Source organism: Dendropsophus ebraccatus, chromosome 4 (assembly GCF_027789765.1).
Source record: "Dendropsophus ebraccatus isolate aDenEbr1 chromosome 4, aDenEbr1.pat, whole genome shotgun sequence".
NCBI classification, from domain to species: domain Eukaryota; kingdom Metazoa; phylum Chordata; class Amphibia; order Anura; family Hylidae; genus Dendropsophus; species Dendropsophus ebraccatus.
The window spans coordinates 117,037,107-117,061,600 of record NC_091457.1 but is presented as its reverse complement, the minus strand read 5'-3'; the positions used below and the strand labels follow the sequence as shown (position 1 = coordinate 117,061,600).

At 43.5% G+C, this 24,494-nt stretch overlaps 1 protein-coding gene across 1 annotated transcript; it reads left to right on the top strand.

The window, feature by feature from the left end:
* The first annotated feature begins 896 nt into the window (after positions 1-896).
* Positions 897-19,529, top strand: LOC138788714 (probable peptidyl-tRNA hydrolase 2). Its single transcript, XM_069966852.1, has 7 exons — positions 897-978; positions 1,471-1,588; positions 4,845-4,922; positions 6,562-6,642; positions 14,085-14,182; positions 17,130-17,244; positions 17,323-19,529. The coding sequence occupies exons 2-7, from the start codon at positions 1,475-1,477 to the stop codon at positions 17,410-17,412; spliced, it is 576 nt and encodes a 191-aa protein (XP_069822953.1). The 5' UTR covers positions 897-978; positions 1,471-1,474; the 3' UTR covers positions 17,413-19,529.
* The last annotated feature ends 4,965 nt before the right edge of the window (positions 19,530-24,494 follow it).

The following is a 24,494-nucleotide window of genomic DNA, read 5'->3' as shown; positions in this document are numbered from 1 at the left end:
TGGCCATGGAAATTATGGCCGTCTAAAAAAACATGTCAAGCGGCAGGGTGGGGAACACAGCCGTGTTGTTATATAAATGACGGCTTATAGTGATCATGACCTTTATTATCGGCTGTCTATTCAATGAGACGGCCGCCTTTCCCCCATATGTTCCTGAAGTGGTAATGTAGCCTTAGGGTATTCACACACTGAGTAGTGTGTCTCGGTGTGCCATGACCCGTCTATGGGAGAGGGTGCGCTCCTCCGCTGCTGCGGCTCTCCACTCAAATAATTGACATCACTACCTAGAGCAAAGAGCGGCGGCAGCGGAGGAGCGCACGCTCTCCCATAGACGGGCTATGGCAGGCGGGATTCCACTGCGGAGAGTTCCACCGCGGAATTCCGCCTGATTTACTCAGTGTGAACATACCCTTATTGTGTGCGGACACAACTGTGTGGTGCATAGGAGCACTATGAGGCTATGTTCACACCAAGATCAGGAGTGGAACTAATGGTGCAAAATTATAATGGAAAGATTTGCCCAGTTTCTGTATTTTCAACCCACTCCTGGTTTTGGTTGATAAAAGGCTCCTGGAGCCTAAATAAAGGCGTTGACCATAGCCTTTTGTTGTAGAGCACCATTATCATCTAGGGCACTGTCTGTTTACATAACAAAACTATAATAATGACTAATATAATACAAGTTGTTGGGCCAGCAAACTCCGGGATATTCCTGGCTATCTGGGCAGTGATTATGAATCTGGCTAAGCCACGCTCTGCCCCCTAGTGGTCACTATGTACCGTGCTACTAGACTAGGATTTACACCTCACTCCCTGGTAACGCTTTCACCGCCGGTCGCCAGAGGGCGCCCGTTCATGTGTAGTGAGGAACTCTGTGGTCACCAGCTTCCTTTAGCGTTTCCGGTCACGTGATCCTGCTGTCTCTTGTTGTGTGCGCTGAGTGAGAGGAGTGGGCACCGGCTGCTGAGGAGACACAAGGTGAGAATGCGGTGATGGCGGGGGCTGGGAGAGGCGCGGTGTGATGGTAGATCCGCAGTCATCCGTGTGCGGGGCAGTTATACAATAGTGATGTATTATGTATATGTTATTATAGGGAGCTGTAATCCTGCAGTGTAATGGCGCCTGCACAGATGTCATGTACTTAGGAACCATCACTGCCGTAGGCTTGGCTAGTTTCCTAGGTAACAATTCCGCCCACACCCTGCTGAGCCCTTAGTTACTGCTGCTCTCCAGCTGTTGCAGAACTACAACTCCCAGCATGCACTGGCAGCACCATGTAATGACACTTATTTTGCAGGTTAATTGATCACTATTATATTCCCTTTACTGAGACTGTGTAAGCAGCCAGGGAGCGCGCTCACCATTCCACTGCCCAGACCCTTTAGCTCAATGTTGTAGTGTAGGATTGTGGGATACGGCGGCAGGTTATATGATCGCATCTGATGAGAATTCTTTCCTTCTTCCTTCTAGTATAATGGACACGGGTGAGCAGGAATCGGCTGATGTGCCCCAGGAATCTGTGGAGGTGAACGCTCAGTATCTACAGCAGCTCAAGGACCTTGATATCCCTGAAGATGAGGCCAAGAAGGTAAAAGCTTGTCTTCTGGATCCCATGCCAAAGAGGACGCACAAGGCAGATGGAATGAGGAGTTTGGGCAGAGGAATCATTTCCATCCCACAAACACTTTACATCGTAGGATTAAATGACTGATATTAGCGCACGTTAAAGTCCGTGTACCGGCACTCCACCGTTAAAGTGACTACCACCAGGCCCAGGCTGAAGCACTGGAGGCGGGCCGACCCACCCTTAGTAGGAAGAAACCCCAGCCCCTCCATGACGTGACTCCATTAGAGTCAATAGAACCCTATCATAGAGGGGCGGGGGTTTCCTCCCACTAAGGGTGGGTCGGCCCGCCTCCAGTGCTTCAGCCTGGGCCTGGTGGTACAGTCACTTTAATCCTCGTACCGTGGTGCTCGGGGATAAAACAATATCCAATGTGGAAAAATCTCAGCACTCACGTCTTGCTGCAGTTGTGTATTTATTAATTCACGTGAACAAAGGACGCTGCACGCGTTCCGATGGAACGCGTGCAGCATCCTTTGTTCACGTGAATTTAAAAAAATACACAATTGCAGCAAGACGTGAGTGCTGAGATTTTTCTACATTTCAACAAAAAGAAGGGGAGCACAGTAGGTGCTGCTAAAAAATCAAATTGGGTACACCTCAACACATACCAACTGAAACAATGTCAAAAGGAGAAGAAAAGCGTATGTGTTATAAGTGGATGCAGACACCAAAATCAAAAATAATGCAAATCTTTATTAAGTACAAATGACACCACAAAAAGATAAAATCACTTAAAATTGACCACAAGGGTCAAATGGATAGTCCGGTGACCCCCACAGTCATTGGGGTGACATAGTACCGGGAAAGGATTCAGGTACAGTGCACATATAATGGAACCCTAATTTTTAAGTGATTTTGTGGTGTCTTTTGTACTTAATAAAGATTTGCATTATTTTTATATTGTTTTTGGTGTCTGCATCCACTTCTAACACATACGCTTTTCTTCTCCTTTTGACGAGATTTTTCTACATTTGACATAAGCGCACTCCATCCTCCCCTTCATATCAGCTAATATAAATATATATATATATATATATATATATATATATATATATATATATATATATATATATATATATGCTGCTCTTCTCCTCCCATTGTCTACAGCTCGTTGTCTAGGTTACCAATCACCAAAAAGCAGTGGTCTGGCTGGTGTATATATAGATATAATGTAGAAGTAAAGAGATATATAATAATAATTTTATTTGTATAGCGCCAACAGATTCTGCAGCACTTTTTTTTTTCTATGCATACAGTACAGAGGTACATAGTTAAATAATTAGAATAAATAAAAATAACATAAAAAATACAAAGTATAAACAAGACCTTCTCGTTGGAGCTTACAGACTATCAACTTGGGTTGACACCAGGCATTTGTCCATGGTCCAGCCATTGTACATAGTTAGAAATACAGGATGAGCCAGCAACAACGCCAATGTCTGATTGCAAGTAAACATAAAAAGTGCAGGAACAGTCAGAGATAGAGCAAGGGAAACCACAGAAGGGGGAAACAAGTTTAGGGAACATTATAAGCGAGCCTGAAGAGATGAGTCTTCAGGGCACGCTTGAAACTAAATATTGGGTATGAGGCTGATGTCTTTGGGTAGGGCGTTCCAGAGAACTGGTGCAACATGAGAGAAGTCTTGGAGGCGGGAATGAGAGGTTCTGATTATGGAAAATGTTAAGGTTAGATCATTTGCAGAGCGCAGAGCACGGGAAGGATGGTAGGTGGAGATGAGGGAGGAGATGTATGGAGGGACAGAGTTGTGGAGAACTTTATGGGTTAGGAGCTTGAAGTGGATTCTGGATTTAAGGGGTCTAATATATGGATGGATATTAAATGGATTTAATATAGTCTATAATATATATATAAATGTGTATATTATAGCTGTGTGTACTGCTGTCAGACCACTGCTTTTAGAGCAGCATGGTGGCCAGTATACTAGATGAGTAGTCAACAATGGGCGGGATAGAGCAGCATATTAGGAGAAGGAGGCCAGTTTGCTAAATGTAAAATTCACTGTCTTAGTTTAGGTGGAAATAACCATTTAAAGGGGTTGTCCAGACTCGGGAAAACATGGCCACTTTCTTGCCCTCAGTTTGGGTGTGGGTTTTGCAGCTGTATTCCAATAAGGGGAATGGAGCTGAAATGTAATACCACACACAACCTGAGGACAGGAGTGGTGCTGATTTTGCATAGAAGTAGCTGTGCTTTTTCTAATCCTGGATAGGGCCACCTTCACACATGCATGGCTATTTTTGTAGTCGGGAAACACTGATCATGAAACCTTTCAGGGGACTCCAGGAAACCACCAGTGTCAGTGTTTCCTGACTGTAAACGAGGAGAAAAAATAAAATACTTACCTGCTTCAATGGTGCTCCTGGATGGCTCCTCCCTCACTGTATGCACTCCTGATTAACGGCGCATAGTTAAAGGGATCCACTACAGTGCATCTGGAATTATGGCCACTTCCCATATTAATATCTGGGGCTGTCCAGAATTCTGGATGCCCCAAAAGGGTTTTATGGGGCATCCGTGCTGAAATTCGGACAGGTCTTATAATTTCCGGGCCTATTTTCCTGCACGGACAACCTACAGGAAAAATCCTGAAGGATATCCCTGCCCAATAGAACTGATAAGAGATTCGGGGAGATTCCTCCTGCAGCAGCTGGTGTGCGCGTGTTGCCGGAAGGGAGCGGGAGCGTGGTGATGTCACAGTTGGTTCCGGAGGTGGGACCAACTGCAGGCCGCACATTAGGATAGGTCATTAACATTAGATTGGCAGGGGTATAACGCCAAATTGCAAAGGTTTTTCTCGTTTTTTTTTTTTTTTCTTCATTGATTTGTACTTGTCGTTGCATTGCCACTATTATAAATGGTTGTGAGAGGTACTACAGCAGCATTGCCCTGATTACCTCATTCAGCAGTGTGTGGCTGCATATGCAATAGGTAGCTGAATCTTCTTGAAAGGCAATATGGCTGCTTTCTTGGATACTTCCGGCCTCTGGGCAAGCTGGATGAGGAGCCAGCCTCATTAATGACAGCCACATATAAACCTATATAACTAATGAACATTTTATACAAGTAATAGAACTTATAGTTTAATGCTTTTTCCTCTGTATTAAGGGAAATGTATCCTTGAACAGTAAAAACGTGTTTTATGAAGAATCCTTTACAGAACATACTATAAAATTTGTTTTTTCTTTGATCACATAGGCACTTATTCTTACCGGGAACGTATCTGCTGAAGAAGCTGCTATATTTTACTTTGACAGCTTAGACAACCAGAATCCGGTAAGTTACCTTTAAATCCAGACCAAAACTGTGTAAGGTCAGGGTTACGCTGTGACTTTTTGTCGCTGCATGATTGATTTTAACTATGGAGCTGGCAATACACTAAGGTATTGCTATCCTGTGGACTGAAGCTGTCACTCAATAGTTACAATCAATCTTGCAGCGCTACAAAAAGTCACAGTGTAGCCGTGGCCTGAAGGGTTTTCCAGGTTTTCACACTGACAGGTCCTCAGGGTGTGATCTCTTGCCTTCTGATCTCGGCAGAATGAAGGTGCACTCATGATACAGCACTACTCTTGTCCTTGAGGCTTTACAAAGCTGAAGAAGGGCTTGTTCACGTTTCTGTATATGGTATCCAGATGTTAACGAATGTATTAAAATATTTTATTTACATTTCCCTTTTTTTTTTTTTTTTTTGCAATATATGGCATGTTCCACTGAATCCATATTGGTACTGTTTTTAGCCCCATTGATTGAAAACATTTGTACATATATACACACAAGTAAAAGGGGGAACCAAACTGCCTAATTTACTTAATAAACTGAAGATTTCGTGAAACTTTTGTTCTCAGCATCCTGTGCGTTATGGGAACATACCGGATGAGCATCAGAAAAGCGTCTAATCCACACGCTTCCATAGACTTCGATAGGTCATCCGTGACAGAATTTCGAATGAAATTAGGACAGGTTCTGGGGCACACCAGAAAAGACATTACCGCCCCTTATAGAAGTCTACAAGTCTAAAATTTCTGTTAAAGAAGGCCCAATGCTGCAATTTCACCAAACTGTCCAAGAAACACCATACAAATAGCACCTAGTGTGAGTCCAGTCTAATGTCCACCACTCAGGGTGTGTGCAGGAGCTTTCATTATATCTGATTAAAACTACCTTTTAAGAGGCATATGGGGTTCAGAAGTACATGAGCAATAGGTGACACCACTTCCCATGCATAGCTTAACTGTTTGATCAAATATGTGCACTAGGTTGCTCAGGTTTACGCACATATCTATAGCAGTTATGCCTTTTAAAAATGTTCTGTATGTCTGGATGCCCTAGCAGTGCTGTTGTTTCGTGTCTTTGTTTTTTTGTTTTTTTTTTTGCATTTGTTCTGCAGCTAGAAACAACAAGCACCTAGGCGTTGACTATTTATTTTGTACTTGTACATGGGTGACACTGCCTGTGAGCCAGGACTAAGCTGCAGCAATGTAATTTATGTGTGGCACTTTATGTAAAATCTTTTTTTAAGGTGGTATGCTGCCAATAAGAATCATATACATCACATGTATCTTAAAAGTATTAATGTCAGCCATTAAAAAATTCAATAAGATATTTACGTGTACCCATTGTATTCCCTCTTTTTCTACCATTGGTTTATTACTGCTGTCGTGAGGATTTTCTTTCTTCCTTCTTGTGCTGATTCATACTGGTTGACCTGGTAGAATGGCCACTAAACTCAGACTTCAGCATGTACTATATAATAGGAAGATGCGTGGTCACATAGTGTGCTGGACGGCCCGGTTTACCTGTACCATGTCAGAAATGTCACCAATCTGCAGGGGGTGCAGATTCAGTAATGTAACAGGATTTGGCTGATCCCAGATCACATCCTTTCATTTCTAATTCTGTTTTTTATTTATAGGACAGTGATGAGGATGACGATGACGCTTATTACAAGATGGTATTCGTGGTGAACATGGAGCTGTCTATGGGTGTAGGGAAGGTAAGAATTCTTGTTTTTGTGAGACAACATTGTCTGTTTTTTATGGATTTCACTAAATAAAGCTCAACCAAATGGAATTCATAATTAGATAGCTGGTGGTGGCGAGTTAAATATAGTAAATATATATATTTGCATGCTATTATCCATGTCCATGGTTTGGACAGCCACTTTTCACATAAAAGGTTTCCTAACAATAACCCCTTCAAGACCGAGCCCTTTGATACCTGGATGTCCGGGTCAAATTAATGTTATGTTCCTCCCCGCCTTCTAAGAGCCATAGCGCTTTTATTTTCCCACCTACAGGGCTGGTTGAGGTGTTATTTTTTGCACCATGATCTCTAGTTTTTATTAATATCATATTGGTGTAGCAAAAAATTTTTGAATGCCTTTTATTTTTTTTCCTGATATATAATTTAAAAAACACATTACTCCTGTTTTTTTCAGTTTACCGTGCAGGAACAATTATCTTATATTTTAATAGATCGGACAATTCCGAACAATTGAAGTAGTTGCTAATCTTTTTTTGGAAATATCTTAGACCTTCCATATAGCAATGTTTGAACACCTCCACCTTGGTGGTTGCTCTAAAGCCTAAAAGCCCTAGACTTAAAGTGTAACTATAGAATATTTTGACAATTTAGAATTTTTGCAATATAGATTAATAAGCTTAACTGAACAGTTTTTTTTTTTAATTGTTTTAATACATGTAGCTGAATGTCCTCTCAATCCTGTGTCTGCCTCTGTTTTATATGTAAATTCTTGTTTGCCCCGGCCGCTTCATTGATTATCTTTAGAAGGAGTGGGCCGGTGATGTGGCAGTGCTCCTAACAGTGCACCAGAGCAAAGATTACTCCGATTAACGTTGCTGGACCAGCGCCAAGGAGGAAGGTAACACATAAACCTTCCTCCCCAGCGTCCTGGGTGCTATAGAGGGCCATCAGCAGTTTAGATTTGTCTGACCTGCTGACAGTTCCCCTTTAAAGCTGTTCTCCTATAATGTGTTATGTCATTTTCACACAGGTGTATTATGGTCGCAGGTACCATTCTGGGCCAAACGCAGTTCTGATGACCCTGACAACAGCTGGTTCAGGTCATCAGAAGCGCAGTTAGGCCTGGATTTGCGTCCATAATATGGGTGCGGGAATGTGCATGCAATAAGCTCATCTGTGAGGAGCCTAACAATAAAGGGTTAATTTGGCCGGATTTACACTTCATTTTTGCTGTCTGTTTAACCCCTTAACGACATCGGGCGTAAACTTACGCCCTCGCGCCCTGGTACTTGGCGCATCAGGGCGTAAATTTACGCCCGATGTTTCCCCGATCGCTGCGTGTTCACACACAGCGGTCGGGGAAGATGGCCTGCTATAAATCATAGCAGGCCATCTTAGCTTCACGGCACGGGGGGTGGTTAACACCCCCCGTGCTTACGATCGCCGCTATAGGCTGATCAATTCAGATCAGCCAATAGCGGCGATCGGAACCTTTCCGGGTCATCGGCGACCCGATGACCCGGAAAAAAATGGCGGTCGGTGCTGTCCGAGGACGGCACCGACCGCCATTACTGTAAAAAGTAATGGTGATCGCCGTGCCACCGGCCCGATCGCCGTGAACGGCCGGCCGGTACCGGCCGGCCATTCACGGCGATCGGGCCGGTGGCACGGCGATCAGAGTCCCACAATATAGTAAATACCTGCCCTGGACCCCTCAGCTAGGTAGCCGAGGGGTCCAGAGCAGGTATTTGTACATTACTCACCTGTCCCGGGCTCCTGATCGGCGTCTTCCGGGTTCGCGGCATCCTCGTCTTCGTTCGGGTCTTCGGCTTCTTCCGTGACGTCACGTTCGGCTTCTCTCGGCTATTTTCGGCTCCAGCGTCGGCTCTTTCCGTATTTTGCGCTCTGCTGCCCTCTAGCGGCTGATATGTGTAATACACTTATCAGCAGCTACAGGGATGTTCAAATGTAGAAATTTTTTTTTTTTTTTTTTTCAAATTTTTTTTTTTCTATTTTCCGCACCCTATCGCCGCTGAGTGTTGATCAGCATCGCACGAAAGTGCGCTGCTAATCAGCAACTCCTCCTTTTTGGCGTAGGGTGTTTTTTTTCTATATTCTACTGCCACGGTCTGCTTATAAGTGCCGCACATAAGTGCGGCATTTATCAGCAACTCCTTTGTTGGCGTAGGTTTTTTTTTTATACTTACTGTAAAAAAAACACGTAAAAAACACTACATTACACCACACTACATTGAATAAAGTTTGACACTACACCACTACATACCCCATATACCAATCCCCGTATAAAGATGGCCCCCAGGGTGTTTTCGGCGTCAGAGGGATACGTTATTATTGCCTCCGACACCGAAACAGCCAGTGAGGATGAATGGGGGGTCCTTCGTTCCTCCATTCATCCTCATCATCCTCATCCTCCAATGACGTATCTGGGGGTAGCGTAGCGTACGCTGTCCCCCAGACACATCTTTTCCGCCAGTACCGTCCCAATAAGAGATGACGGTATGGTGTGAAATTCTACAAACTCTGTGCGCGTGCCTTAGGGTACACTTACAGATTTCGGGTACGTGCACACTGCGGAATGGCGAAGGATAACCCTTTGTGCATTCCACAGCTGGCACCCGCCGGCGGACTGATGCAGGCATGTGTCTCCACCCGTGTCATAGAATCCATTCTATGCACGGGCGGATTCCATCGTCCATCCAAAGAATGAACACGTTGGACGGAGAGCGGAATCCGCCCGTGCATAGAATGGAGTCTATGACACGTGTGGAGACGTGCGCCTGCATCAGTCCGCCGGTGGGTGCCAGCTGTGGAATGCACGAAGGGTTATCTGTCGCCATTCCGCAGTGTGCATGTACCCTTAGAGTGTATGTAGGAAGGGACACCCGAATCCAGCCCCCAGATGCCCCCCTCCCCCCCATCCTCGGAGTTAGTGGGAAGATCGTCCGGGAACTGATCTTCCCACTGCTGGATAAAGGTCACCACCTGTACGGGGATAACTTTTATACCAGCGCCCCCTCCTCTGGTCTCTCGCTGCCCTGTAGCTTGCGGCACGATCCGAACATATCAGAAGTAGTAATAGAGCCCTAATATTTAGCAGCCATGGAGCGGCCCCAGCGCTGCTGGATATGAAGGACCCCGTATCGCACCAGGACAACATTCTCCAGGTGACGTCCCCCACACTGGAGAACGGGAGACCCCAGAAGAAGTGCAGAGTGTGGTGTAACAGGGGGATCAGGAAGGACGCCATTTCCAGTGTGACGCCTGTCCTGATCCCCCCGGCATCTGCATACTGGATCGCTCCAAGGCGCACCACACGTCATTGGGGTTCTACATTATCTAAATTCTGTCCCTTATTCCTATTTCAGGGGTCACGTTGATCCAGGGATTATTCTGATCGCCATTATGGAGTCAGGAAGGAATTTTTCCCCTGTGATGAGGCTACTGTCGTCTGCCTTAAGAGGGTTTTTTGCCTTCCTCTGGATCAACACAGGTTGAGTTTGATGGACACCTGTCATTTCCAACCTTATAAACTAATAATTGGCCTAATACCCCCAAATAAATTAGAATTGTCCCTTTTCCCCAGCTAAGTAGGTATGGCCGCCATTTCCATTAGAGGATGCCATGTCGCAATTACAAAGCCTCTGTGCGGCCAGGACAGTAGAAACCCCCCACAAGTGACCCCATTCTGGAAACTACACCCCATAAGGAATCTAAGAAGGGGGGCAGCGGGGATATGGCCCCCTGGTGACGGCCACATTTGGGACGTGAAAATGAAAAAAATTGTATTTTTTATTTTCTCGGCACATGTTCTACGTAAGTGCCCGTCACCAGTGGGGTCCATATGCTCACTGCACCCCTTGTTAGATTCCTTATGGGGAGTAGTTTCCAGAATGGGGTCACTTGTCGGGGGTTTCTACTGTCCTGGCAGCACAGGAGCTTTGTAATTGCGACATGGCCTCCATCCTCCATTCCAGCCTCTAAATGGCGCTCTGTCCCTTTGGTGACTTGCCCTGTGCCCATATGGCACATTATGTCCACATGTGGGGTATTTTCATACTCAGGGGACACTACCCTACACGTTTTGTGTTCATTTTCTTTTTTAACCCCTTGTGGAAATGGAAAAAAATCAAGGCTAGACCAACATTTAGTGTAATTTTTGTAAAATTTTTACTCTAAATCATTAATCTTGTCATGTTTTTTCATTTTCACAAGGGGTTAAAAGATAAAAAAAAAATTTAATGTGTAGAGCAATTTCCCCTGAGTACGGAAATACCCCACATGTGGACATAAAGCGCCATGCGGGTGCAGGGTAAGCCTCCGAAGGGAAGGAGCACCATTTCTTTTTGAAGGCTGGATTTGGATGGAATGGATTTCGAGGGGCCATGTTGCATTCAAAAGGCCTCTGTGTTGCCAAGACAGTTGAAACCCCCCACAAGTGACCCCATTATGGAAACTACACCCCTCAAGGAATGTAACAAGGGGTGTAGTGAGCATATGGACCCCACTGGTGACGGACACAAATGTGGAACAATGTGGCGTGAAAATGAAATATTACATTTTTTACACTATAATGTTGGTTTAGCCTTGAATATATCATTTTCACAAGGGGTTAAAAGAGGAGAAAAAAAACAAAATGTGTAGCGCAATTTCCCCCGAGTCCGTAAATACCCCACATGTGGACATAAAGCGCCATGCGGGTGCAGGGTAAGCCTCCGAAGGGAAGGAGCACCATTTCGTTTTTGAAGGCTGGATTTGGATGGAATGGATTTCGAGGGGCCATGTTGCATTCAAAAGGCCTCTGTGTTGCCAAGACAGTTGAAACCCCCCACAAGTGACCCCATTATGGAAACTACACCCCTCAGGGAATGTAACAAGGGGTGTAGTGAGCATATGGACCCCACTGGTGAAGGGCACAAATGTGGAACAATGTGGCGTGAAAATGAAATATTACATTTTTTACACTATAATGTTGGTTTAGCCTTGAATTTATCATTTTCACAAGGGGTTAAAAGAGAAAAAAACACACAATATGTGTAGAGCAATTTCCCCCGAGTCCGTAAATACCCCACATGTGGACATAAAGCGCCATGTGGGCGCAGGGCAAGCCTCCGAAGGGAAGGAGCGCCATTTGGATTTTGGAGGTTGGATTTGGCTAGAATGGATGATGAACGCCATGTCGCATTTACAGAGCCCTCCTGCTGCCAAAACACTGGAAACCCCCCACAAGTGACCCCATTCTGGAAACTGCACCCCTCAAGGAATCTAACAAGGGGTGCAGTGAGGATATGGACCCCTTGATGACGGGCACATTTGTGCCATGAAAGTGAAAAAATGAAATTTTTCCCTTTCACGTCACATTGTTCCACATTTGTGCCCGTCACCAGTGGGGTCCATATGCTCACTGAACCCCTTGTTAGATTCCTTGAGGGGTGTAGTTTCCAGAATGGGGTCACTTGTGGGGGGTTTCCAGTGTCTTGGCAGCACGAGGGCTCTGTAAATGCGACATGGCCCTTGAAATCCTTTTCAGTGAAATTCAGCTTCCAAAAGCCAATTGGCGCTCCTTCCCTTTGGAGGCTCGTCCTGCGCCCCCTTGGCACTCTATCGCCACATGTGGGGTATTTCTGTACTCGGGAGAAACTGCGCTACACATTTTTTGTCTTTTTTTGCCTCTTATCCCTTTAAGAAAATGAAAAATTGAAGGCTAGAACAACGTTTTAGTGTAAAAAATAAATTTTTCTTTTTTCACGCCATATTGTTCGGAAAATCTGTGAAGCACCTGTGGGGTCCAGATGCTCACCGCACCCCTTGTTACATTCCTTGAGGGGTGTAGTTTTCTAAATGGTGTCCCTTTAGGGGTGTTTTTTAGGTTTTGACACCCCAGAGCCTCTGCCAACCTGAAGTGGTACAGTCAAAAATGACCAAATATAACGGAGGCGTTGAAATTCACTAGGCGCTCCCTTATATCTGAGGCTTGTGGTTGCGTCAAATAGCGCAATAGGGCCACATATGGGGTATTTCTATAAACTGCAGAAACGGGGCAATAATTATTGGGGTGCATTTCTCTGGTAATAGGTTTATAATTATGAAAAATATTGGATTACAATAAAATCTCTGCACAGAAAATTAAAATTTTCAAATTCCTTACACACTTGGCTTTTATTTCTGTGACTCCCCTAAAGGGTTAAAACACTTTCTGGATGTGCTTTTGCAGAGTTTGGGGGGTGCAGTTTCTGAAATGGGGTGCTTTGTGGGGCTTTCTAACATACAGGCCCCTCAAATACACTTTAAACCTGAACAGGTCCCTAAAAATATCTGATTTTGAAATTTTACTGAAAATTTGGAAATTTGCTGCTAATGTTTTAAGCTTCCTATCGTCTAAAAAAAATGAAAGATAGTTTAATAAATGCCGCCAACATAAAGTAGACATGTTGCTAATGCTATTTAGTATATAATTTATGTGGTATAACCACTTTCTGTATACGCAAAGAAGTTTCAAAGTTGGAAAAATGCATTTTTTCACATTTTTTCACATTATTTGGGTTTTTTTCATAAAGATTTGTTATGAGTATCGACTCCAATTTACCAGAAATGTAAAGTACAATATGTCACGAGAAAACAATCTCAGAATCAGCCGGATAGGTAAAAGCATCCCGAAGTTATTAATGAATAAAGTGACACTGGTCATATTCATAAAATTTGTCTCTGTCATTAAGGCCATTTCAGGCTCTGTCCTTAAGGGGTTAATGGATCTGTTTTTAAATGTTTACTTTTAACGTATACACATTTTTGTGTACAATTAAAAGAATAAAAAGGAACTGTGTTAGAGTACTAACACACACACCATATACGCAGCGTATTTACTGCTGCGATACGCAGCAAATACGCAGCAGATTAGATCTAAATAACTGAACACAGCATCAAGTCTTGACCATCAAATCTGCTGCAGATCTGCTGCGTATCTGCTGCATATACGGTGTGTGTGTTTGTACCCTTAATCTGTGTTTTTTTTAATAATGCAAGTCTATGCATGCAAATGCATCTGTTTCTTTTCCATAAAACTGATACATTAAATGGACAGTAAAAACGCAGTGTGAACTTACTGTAGCGTTACCCATGCTGCTGGAGCTGCAGGGGACATGTCAGTAATGTATACTTACCCGTCCTCTGCCAGTTCAAGGGCTTCACTTTCGGCCCCAGTAAGTGTTTTGACAAGATACACTGATGTGCCACTCCCGCAGGAAATTGGCACAGAGCGGGCGCACCCAGAATCTGCTACAGCGAGCTGGACAGGTAAGTATGCATCACTGTCATGTCCAGCGTGGCCCAGGCAGCATGGCTAATTAAGCATTTATCCCAGTCAACTCCTTTAATAGAACATGTCAGATCACGCTGCACCAAAGCCATTAATTCAGATGGACAATCTCTTCTCAGATTGCTGCGCAGGTTGGACATGGAGCAGTTGGCTTATACCAGCTGTTGATAAAGGACCCCAAGACTAAGGAGATGGTAGATAAATGGGATGAATATGGGTAAGTCTGAATGGTGCTCATTTACTCGTCATACAAGAGGATGCTGTTTCTGAAAGGAGAAAGGCACTGGGAACTGAGAAAGAATGGCAAGGTGGTGCGGAAAAATAATCAACAAAGTAAACTTAGCTATCCCCGTAGCAGCGCTCCCAGGTCCAGCTGACAGCTGTTGGCCTCCTGCAGCTCTTCCAGCTATAACGTCATGTGCCCGGCTGAGTGACTGTCTGCTCAGCCAATCAGTGATTAGGGTGAGACACCGATCAAGTCACTGATCAGTCAACGTAGTTGCAGCTGGAAGAGCCGGGCCTGTAACACACCCGGTTTACAGTCTAAAATGACATCTGGAGTCTATCATTGAGACCTAGGAGTGGTGCTGCGGAGCCATAGGGACGGGTAAGTTTACTTTATTATTCCTCTCCCCACACACACCTTTCAGATTTATTTCCCCCCCCCCCTTATTTCAAGAGACTCCGCCTTTACCCCTTGCCGCAAAATGACGTTCCAGGGATGTCATGTATTGCAGGTAGTTAATGCAAAATGACGTTCCCGGAACGTCTTCCACTCCCTGCCTCCTCCCGCTGTCCCTAACAACGATCGGGCACCAGGAAGAGGCTGTGTCTATGGAGCAACCGAAGGGAGATCGCTTCCTCCGACTCCCTCCTGCGTCTGGGCTGCTATGGATGAGTATGATCAAGCCCCCGTACTGAGACAGGGGCCTGATCATATGAATGAGCTGTCAGCTTCTGGCAGCTCATTCATTCTATAATACATTACAGCACTGATCATGTGCTGTAATGTATTAAAGATGGACCTGTAAAAGTGAAAACGCACACAATTACATAAATACACAAACTAATAAATTAAATAAATATAAATGAATAAATAAATAAACACATTCCTCATCCCCCTTTATAAATGATCCCCTATAAAGGAGGTACATATATTTGCTATTGCCGTGTCCGTAATGACCCCGTCTACTAACCCGTTACATTATTTATACCGCCCAATTAACTCTGCAAAAAAATAAAAAATAAAAATAATCAAAATGACAATTGTTTGTTAATCCCACCCCATAAAAAAATATAGATAAAAGCTATTAAAACGTCACATGTACCCAAAAGGTGTACAACAAAAAAAAGCCCACACATAACACGTTGGTGAAAAAATTTAAATATTATTGCTCTTACAATTATTACTGCTCTTACAATATGCAAGACACAAACAGTTTTTATAGCACAAATGCCATAAACTATATAAAATGGATATCACTGTTATCGTACTGAACTGATGGACTAAGATAACATGTCATATGTAACGTATAGTAAACGGCGTACAAAACAATTATGAAAAACAGCTGCTAAATTGTATTTTCTATTCATACCGCCTCATAAAAAATTTAATAAAAACGATTAGGGTGTCAGATGTCACCCCAAATGGTACCGATGGAAAAGTCAACTCGTCTTACACAAAGTTCCCCCCCCCCCCCCCCCCCCCCCCCCAAGGCCTCTATGACATGGTATAATGGCTAAAAAAAACAAAAAAAACTGAAATTATAAAAGGCCCCAAAATTCCCCAGGTCTCTGTCATGTCAGGTGATGCTCTGCGGCCACATATGGGGGATTTATAGAAACACTGGAATAAGGGGAATAAATAGTGAGTGGTATTTCTCAGTTTTTGCTGTGTAAGGTGAAAGAAATAAAATAGAATATTTGCCAAAAAATGAAAATTTTTAATTTACCCTCCAACTCTTTAAAATTTCTGCGAAACACCTAAAAGGTTAATAAATAGAGATGAGCGAACCGGGTTCGGGTTCGAGTTGATCTGAACCCGAACATTCGGCATTTGATTAGCGGTGGCTGCTGAAGTTAGTAATTAGCTATAATATAAAGAAATGTACATTTTTCAAATTTTTGCGCAAATGTTGTGTTTTTTATAAAAAACTACTGTGTATCAAACCAAAATATACCACAAACATAAAGAGGAATATTTCACGAAAAAAAACAATCTTAGAATAACAGTGATAACTCTGCGATGCTTTTAACTATCACTACATAAAAAGATAGAGGTCGCATTTGAAAAATAGGCCCCGGCCATTAAAGAGGATGAACCACCCGGTACATCCTCTTTAACCTGAACCCACGGATCGATCGGCGCCGGCATGGGGAAGGCGGTGCCGCGGTCTGTTTTTCGGACCGCCGCCCGGTTCCCGTGCACGGCGCCGTTCGATCCAGCGGTACCGGCCGGTGCTGAAGCACTGGAGGTCGGCCGGGCCCCCCCAGTGGGAAGTAATTCCCTCCCCTGTATGACGCGGCTCGCTTAGAATGAATAAGGCCGCGTCATACAGGGGAGGGAATTCCCCGCCACTGGGGGCGGCCCGGCCGACCTCCAGTGCTTCAGCACCAGCCGGTATCGCTGGATCGAACGGCGCCGTGCATGGGAACCGGGAGCTAGTCTGAAAAACGGACCGCGGCATCGGCTTTCCGTGCCGGCGCCGATCGATCCGTGTGGTACATCCTCTTTAAGGCCAAAACAGGCTGAAGAGGCAAGGGGTTAAATATAAATATGATTTAACCTTTGAGCATATAAGGTGCCTACACCTGCGATAAAGCTTTAAATGTTGCCCCTTTATTATCTACTCAGAACTGAATGGGAGGAAGCAAAGTGGGAGATCCATGAGCCTATGGGTACACAGGGAATAGAACAGTCACTTTTCTGCAACAAGTCTGCCACATGTAATTTCATCTCAAAATTAATTCTATTTAGGCCTGGACCCATAAAACATGCAAGGACAAACTATCAGCAGGTTAATTTAACCTTCATACCCAGTGAAATCTCATGCTTGTGCAGTAACATCCTTTGCACGGTTGCCCTGTGGTGTTATGTATGTACAGAGTTAGTTATTGTACATTTAAAATGTTCTTTAATTTTCTCATCTGTTATGTCTCTGAAGAGCTAAGAAGATTGTTCTTCAAGGCTCCAGTACAGCTCACCTAATGGAATTACAAGCCTTGGCATTAAGTATGGATTTACCAACCTACCTTGTGCAGGATGCAGGCAGAACCCAGGTAAAATATTCACTGTATTCATTGAGCATATGTCTAAGGTCAGGACTCTAAGCTTACATCTACATCATTTTGTGTCAGATTGCTGCTGGGTCGCATACTGTCCTCGCCATCATGGGGGAAGAAGAGATGGTGAATAAAGTGACAGGCAAACTGAAACTGCTGAACTGAGAGCAAGACCGGCAGAAGGCATCAAAGTGCAGGTGATGGAGGGACAGCTGATGAGACATCCCAGACATGTCCGCCACACACCATGTAACACTTGTCGGTGCGGAGGAAGAAGAATAGAGAGCAGACATGCGTGCGAATACAGACACATCACCAACCCAGGAGGAAAGGAGACATAGTCTTAAAACACACAAAGCTAACTATGTTGGTGATAGAAGTAGGTACCTAGGGCTGCTGGCATCAAACAGCACCAGAAAACTGGCCAACCTGTCGTTAATGTCCTGTATACTTACTATCCTGCAGTAGTCTTGTGGTGTATAGTGTCATTGGCTGTACTGTGAGGATTCCTCCCTTAAAGAACACTAAACCTTACCTACATCTGAGATAAAGAAGTGATTGGAGGAGAGGTATGGACTTCCTATCACTCTTATTAGAAGAGCTACTTCCTTCACTGAAAACAGCCGATAACAGTGAACAATAGACTGAACTCAACTAACCTGCCAACGTGGATAAGAGTTACAGACACTTCTTCATTTTCTATCTTGCTCCTATTTTGATCCCATTTTTGTTTTTAAAGACAAGACAGATGATATAGGAAAATGAGTATCACTTTAAAGTGTCCCCCCAATATGGTGTGATGTGGACTAATAGTGATTCTCTTGCCATGAAATTGTGACATGTATCTCTTTAGTTACTTGAATTGGAACTAAGGTGCTTCATAGCTCATACCTCAGAGGTCACAAGTTCCCAGTTCACTTCACAAAGAGGTTTTTTTTGTAATGAGAAAGGGGGGGGGGGGGCATTAAATAGTATTGCATATGGCCCGTGTTCTTCTACCTATTTATGAGAGACATCCCTGTTATATTAACCATTACTGTAGTATTGTGCACATGTGAGTGGTATCATGTAATGCAACAGCAGTGTGTGGATTCAAAGGTCTATAGTATAGAAGATGTACAGTGATCCCTCCACTTACAGTGGCCATAAGATACAATATTTTCAACATACAATGTTACTTTCTGGACCATCGTAACTTGAGACCAGACTCAACATACAATGTTACAGCCAGTCCGGATCTGCAGCACATGTACAAAAACTAGCTGATCGACCAATGAAAGTGGCCATTTTACTGGTAAAATCCCAGTATTGGTGAAGTGCATGCACTGGTTGGCTGTCTGGTATCTCCTCTCGATCAGTACAATGTGATACTACATGTCTTGTACTGCTCTTTACCTGTGCCAGGATGAGTTGCTCCTTTGGGCATCAGGTGAGGGCGGGTTCATGTTATGTTTCTGGAACCCTGCGTGACCTGTACAGGACCTGAAAACGCTTCCGTCCTCTACCTAGAAAGAAATTTAGAGTCTCTTGTAGCTCTTTCTGACTGTTGTATGTAAGGACTTGCTGTATCCATATTAGTGAGCTGCTTATTTTCCTTTTAAATTTTAGAACCAATTACCAGGTTTCCATAGAGTTTTGGTCTCAACATACAATGGTTGTCCCGGAACCAATTAATATTGTATGTTAAGGGACTGCTGTAATGCTGCTTTATGGGGCGCCTGTATAACACTTTGCAGCCACTAGGGGGATCCACATTGTATGTAGCTGGATATGGTTTTTACTGCAGTGTTGCTGTACTATGCTTAGCTGTCTGTGTTGTGTGCATACACCCGAGACACCAACCTTTGGTAGCCGAGAGGCTGCATCTACAGGTGATATTGAGCCAAACAAGGGATTAAAGGGAATACGTCAGTTATTATATGACTTAGGGTCCTCACCTCAGTGTTAGCTGACAGTAATGGCTTGATGCCAGTGCCAAGAGTCAGTAGCATTATGACAGCCCTGATGCCAGTAGGGCTTAATACTACTTTTGACTGTCACCAGCTGGGTGGTTGTATACCAGGGTCCTGACAAATACTGGTTGGCGTACACTGCTTTAAGATTTTGTAGCACTGCCATCTATAGTGAGGTTATAACACACTGGCTGTATTGTCTGACTGTACGTATTACATGATCCTCACATGAAATAGCCGTATTCAGCATTTTGTAGAGCAAAGTATTCTTAATGTCCTTCTGGGTAATAATTTGTTAAAATTGAGTAAACTGATTTTTTTTTTTTTTTATTTCACTGGTTATTATTTCTACAAACACCTGTGATATATGGACGCCCTTAAACTCAGCTGGTCTGTTCCACAATTATACCAACAATGCTTTATACACTGTACCAGGAAGAGGTGCAGTGCTGGTGAACCTCGCTCACAGCAATAAGTGGTCCTTGGAAGAGAACTGTGACCAGTCTTGGGACTATTTCCATCTGCGTTTTCCAGTGCCCGTCAGAGGTATACATGAAGAGGACTACATACATATAGTGTGGCTTCCTGTTTAAAAAAAAAATTACCATAGTATTCAATGCAACTGCAAAAAGGTGAAATGCTAGTCTGACAAAGGACAAAAGGATGCAGGTATGGTCTCGGTCTAGTAAACACAGCCCTATCAGTATGGTTGATATATGTACTAGAACAGGGGTGTCAAACTCAGGCCCTCCAGCTGTTGCAAAAGTACAAATCCCAGCATGCCTGAGCAGCCAAAGCTTTAGCTTTGGTTGTCCAGGCATGATGGGAATTGTAGTTTTGCAACAGCTGGAGGGCCTGAGTTTGACACGTGTTGCAAATAGATGCTGCACAGTGCCGTGTATAAACAGCCCTAGTCACCGTCCCCTTTAGATGCCCAAGAAACCTGCACCTCAAGTTAAGGCTGTAGAGCCAGAATGTAAAGCTGTGGTCCAAGAATTACTTAGTGCTACTCTCTGCCCAGGGGGCATCACCTGTTTTTCTAGTTACCAGTCTTTCCACTACGTCATATTCACATTATACAGAGACTTGTTTTACCAGCACCACCAATGAAACTGCTGTATGTACACCACATGTATAGGAGGGCCTGGATCATGTACACCAGTAATATGGACGGATTTGATGTCTATTTACAATCTAAAGATCTGGTTCCTCCACGATTGTTCCAAAGCAAGCTTAGATCACCGGTGGGGTCCATTATGCAGGATGTTCTGCTTTATACAAAGAGTTGACGTGGAAAATTCTATTTTACCCACAGAAAAGGAAATCCCCATCTAATAGTGTATTTTTCTTTATTTATGTAATAGGATATGGGACTGAATATTATCTGCAGTATTCATGAATGTTCAGGTGTACAACTGTGTTATATCTCATAGAGATGTATGAGCCTGCATGGCATCTCATTGACATTGTGAGAGGAATACTGTGCTTCATGAAGCCACCAGCCGGCAGGATCACTAGTGCCTTTCTGTTATGGGCTATATTACCATGTACCGCAGCTCTGTGTGAGAGCTGCATCTTTCCAGGGAATGCTTTTCCTACATTATCCTGATGGAGATGGGTCCCACTGATATGCTAAAAAATCTGTTACACCGAGTTGTAATATGGTCATGTATATGAAGCCTTCAGGAGGTTGTCAAGGCTTAGAAAGACATGTCCGCTTTCTTTCAGAAACAGCACCACTCGTGTACTCGGTATAAGTGTGGTTTTGCAGCTCAGTTCCATTTAAGTGAATGGAACTGAATTGCAATACTACACACAACCTAAGGACTGGGGTGGTGCTGTTTTTTTTCTCATCCTGGATAACCCTTTCAAGTAGGATTCTGACTCCATTCGTAACATAACCATCTTCTGGTAAAATGAATGTTAGATGTTCTTTCTATCCACTTATTTCTGCACCTACTGTAAACATCAGTTCTTATTAATGTACAGAGGTCAGCCCTAAATCCACTGTAGTACTGCTGCCTGGCCACCAGAGAGCACTCCTACCTATATGAAAGGCTTGCTGATTATTTTTTCATGTCCTACTGCTCTTTAGTGTTTCTGTCACAAGACTATGAGGTCATTGTGGAATTACGGGAGGAGGGTCGATGGTAATGCACCTACCGCAGACGAGAGCCTGGACGCATTCCTTCCAGAACACTTTTCTCTTTTAACTTATTATTTCTGCTAATGTAAATGACATGAGGCCCGGCATAGGAAATGTAATCAACGCTGCATACAAATCCCAACATCTTGCTACAATGTATCATGTGATCACATAGACGTATGCCATAAAGGAAGCTTATTAATAAAAGATAAACTTATCCTGTCGCTGTATTCCCTGTGAATGATAGCCGACCAGGCAGAAATGCTGACGCACGGCTCTAATATATGTATATTCCAGCTGTACCAATACTTCAGGATGAATGTGGTAAAGCGTCTGGTTCATTAGGATCCATGCAGTCCTTTAGCTCAGGGTGAATATGAAATGTCTATATGAATGTACAAAGGAAAGGCCTGGCCACGTCAACAGCAACACACATAGTGCAGCATGCCTGCATTCCTTTCTATTTAAGGATGACTCGGCAGAACCTTTGGCTTACACAGCTGCCTGTAAAAAGGTTTCTTATACAACCACCAGATCCTAAATAAGTGTGCTTTAACCCTTTAACTGTGCCAGAATGCTGTCATTTTCCCCATAGGGCCTAAACTACACAAGAGCCTTTAACTAGACTGCTAAGGCAATAGGCCTGAATGCATATCTGATATGCACATTGCATATCTGGGTATAAGTTTTGCAGAAAATCTGTTGTCTATTGTGAAAGCTCAGGCTAGTTCCCAAGTAAAAGAGCTTAAAGGGCATCTGTCATATTATAAATGCAGTCCAATCTACCAGCGTCATGAAAAGCTGAGCAGATTGATTTATAGTTTTATGTCTTGTTATTTATTCATGTAAATCTCTGCTCATTCTGGGCTAAATAGTCATGTGGGCGGTCCTATTCAGTGATTGACATTTCTTAATAGTCACACATATAGCTATGTATCTAAGGAGAAACCCCCACAAGACTATTTTACGTTATTCAGCTTTACATCAACAAATGACAAGTTATCCTGAAACTTTTCTTCTGAATTTTACATCAATCTGTTCAGCTTCTCGTTGGACTTTATTTCCAATATGACAGGTTTCCTTTAAGGCTTTCATACACATTAATTAGACATGTGTCAACCAAACTCCCTGATTTTGGTAGGATCAGATGACCACATCGTGTACATGATGGGCCTTCTGATTGTCCGCCGAAAGATGCCCTATCCTTTTGTTTTTGGGGAGAGACGTTTAGCAGTGACTTACCCCTATCCCCATCCTGAACACTTTATATGGAGGGGGGTTCTACAGAGAGAACCACTGGCTAAATGAGCATTCATGCGTTCCGGAGTATTGGTAGTAATGGGCATCAGCAAAATGTGTATGGCTGCCTTTAGACTTAGAACAGAGGGATAGAGGTGCTGCCAATTTATTGGATTTAGACTTAGTAAAAGACTTAGAAAAACATGGCCACTTTTTTGCCAGAGACAGCAGGACTCTTGTGTCCAGTTCAAGTGTGGTTTGCAATTAAGCTCCATTCACTTTAATGGAACTGAGTTACAAAACCTGCACCCAAATTGGAGACAAGAGTCTTTTGAAGAAAGTGGCCATGTTTTTCTAATGCTGGATAACCCCTTTGAAGGACATTCGTATTCTGTGCCATTTCTGTGCAGTTTGTAGTTTAATCCCAAGGCTAGTAAGGTGGTTTGGTGCACTGGGGGTGAGACTACTGCCCCCAGTGCACCACTCCGTCCCTGGCTGGCCTGCCTCTTCTAATGAATATCAGCGGAGAGGGCTGGCTGAATCAGTGCTCTGGGGGTGGTAGTCCCATCCCCAGTGGTAGTCCCACCCCCAGTGCACCAAACCGCCTTAATAGCCATTAAACTACAAACTTCACAGAAACTGCGCCCTGTGTGCAATAGGGACATACCAGCAGATTAGATTCATCTAACCTACTGATTGTTTTCCTTTAGGCCCCTGGATGTATTGCTTTTGGGGTTGAATACCCAATGGCATACAAACAAAGGTCAAAGGGAGATATGCAAAATGCTTGAAACAGCCTACTTAGCTGTTTTGGCTTGCCAACATCATCTGTCTATTCAGGGGCTCTAGGGTAGGTGTGGGTCTGCATTTATCAGTCATTTATGGCATATCCACAGGACATGATAATACAAACTACTGAGGAAGGAGGCTATGGGGCACTCCAAAATATGTCTACCGCTATTGTGCCTATACCACTGTTTAACCAACATCAACTATAGCACACTAGTACAACAAATAAAAAAAGCCAGTTACCACAAGTCCTAGAAACACAAGCAACTAAATGCTACAAGGGATCTGACTATATACTGGAAGCAGTTAGAAGCACCTGCAGAATCTAAGGGGGCCTTTACACAGAAAGATTTATCTGACAGATTTTTTAAGCCAAAGCCAGAAATGGACCTGTTCTCTGTTTATAGTCTGTTCCTGGCTTTGGCTTAAAAAATCTGTCAGATAAATCTGTTTGTGTAAAGGCACCTTAAGATCTCACGCAGGAAAAGTGGTGAGAAATGCTCTGCACCATGCTGATGACAACGGTGAGACTTTAAAGTGACATTATTACTGTATTTATTGATGTTTATTGGTGTGGGAATAATTATAGTCTACAAGACAAATTACAGTATTCATCTGTGACATACTACTAATACAGGATACTTATCCTTTATTATAATTATACATATATATATATATATCTATATCGTAAGTGAACAGCACTAAAGTTTTGTATATACTTCTTATACCAGGGATGGGGAACCTTATCCCCTCCAGCTGTTTCAGAACTATAATTCCCATCATGCCTGCTCCACTCCCTAATTCTTCAAGAACAGTACCCATCCCCCCATACAAAAATTTTTTTCTACCAAGATACAAACAAAACTTAATATTTGCTGAGCATTATTTCCTGAATGACAGCAATAAACAGCCACCCGTCGCCTGCCACCCTTGGTCAATATGTTCTCTGTGGAGAGAGTTCACTCATGAAAAGATCCTAAACAACTGGAAGGACACAGATCCCCGGGGAGGAATGTGTTTTGTGTTCAAGTTCAAGGATTCAATGTAAGAAGAAAAGTTTTACTCAAATAAAGAAATGTGGCAAAGAGCGACAGAGCCCAGATCATGCCTCAGAACCATGG

Coding starts and splice junctions, on each gene's coding strand:
- LOC138788714 (XM_069966852.1), top strand. CDS start 1,475: ATGGACACGGGTGAGCAGGAATCGGCTGATGTGCCCCAGGAATCTGTG. Junction 1,589..4,844: donor CTGAAGATGAGGCCAAGAAG/GTAAAAGCTTGT, acceptor TTGATCACATAG/GCACTTATTCTTACCGGGAA. Junction 14,183..17,129: donor GATAAATGGGATGAATATGG/GTAAGTCTGAAT, acceptor ATGTCTCTGAAG/AGCTAAGAAGATTGTTCTTC.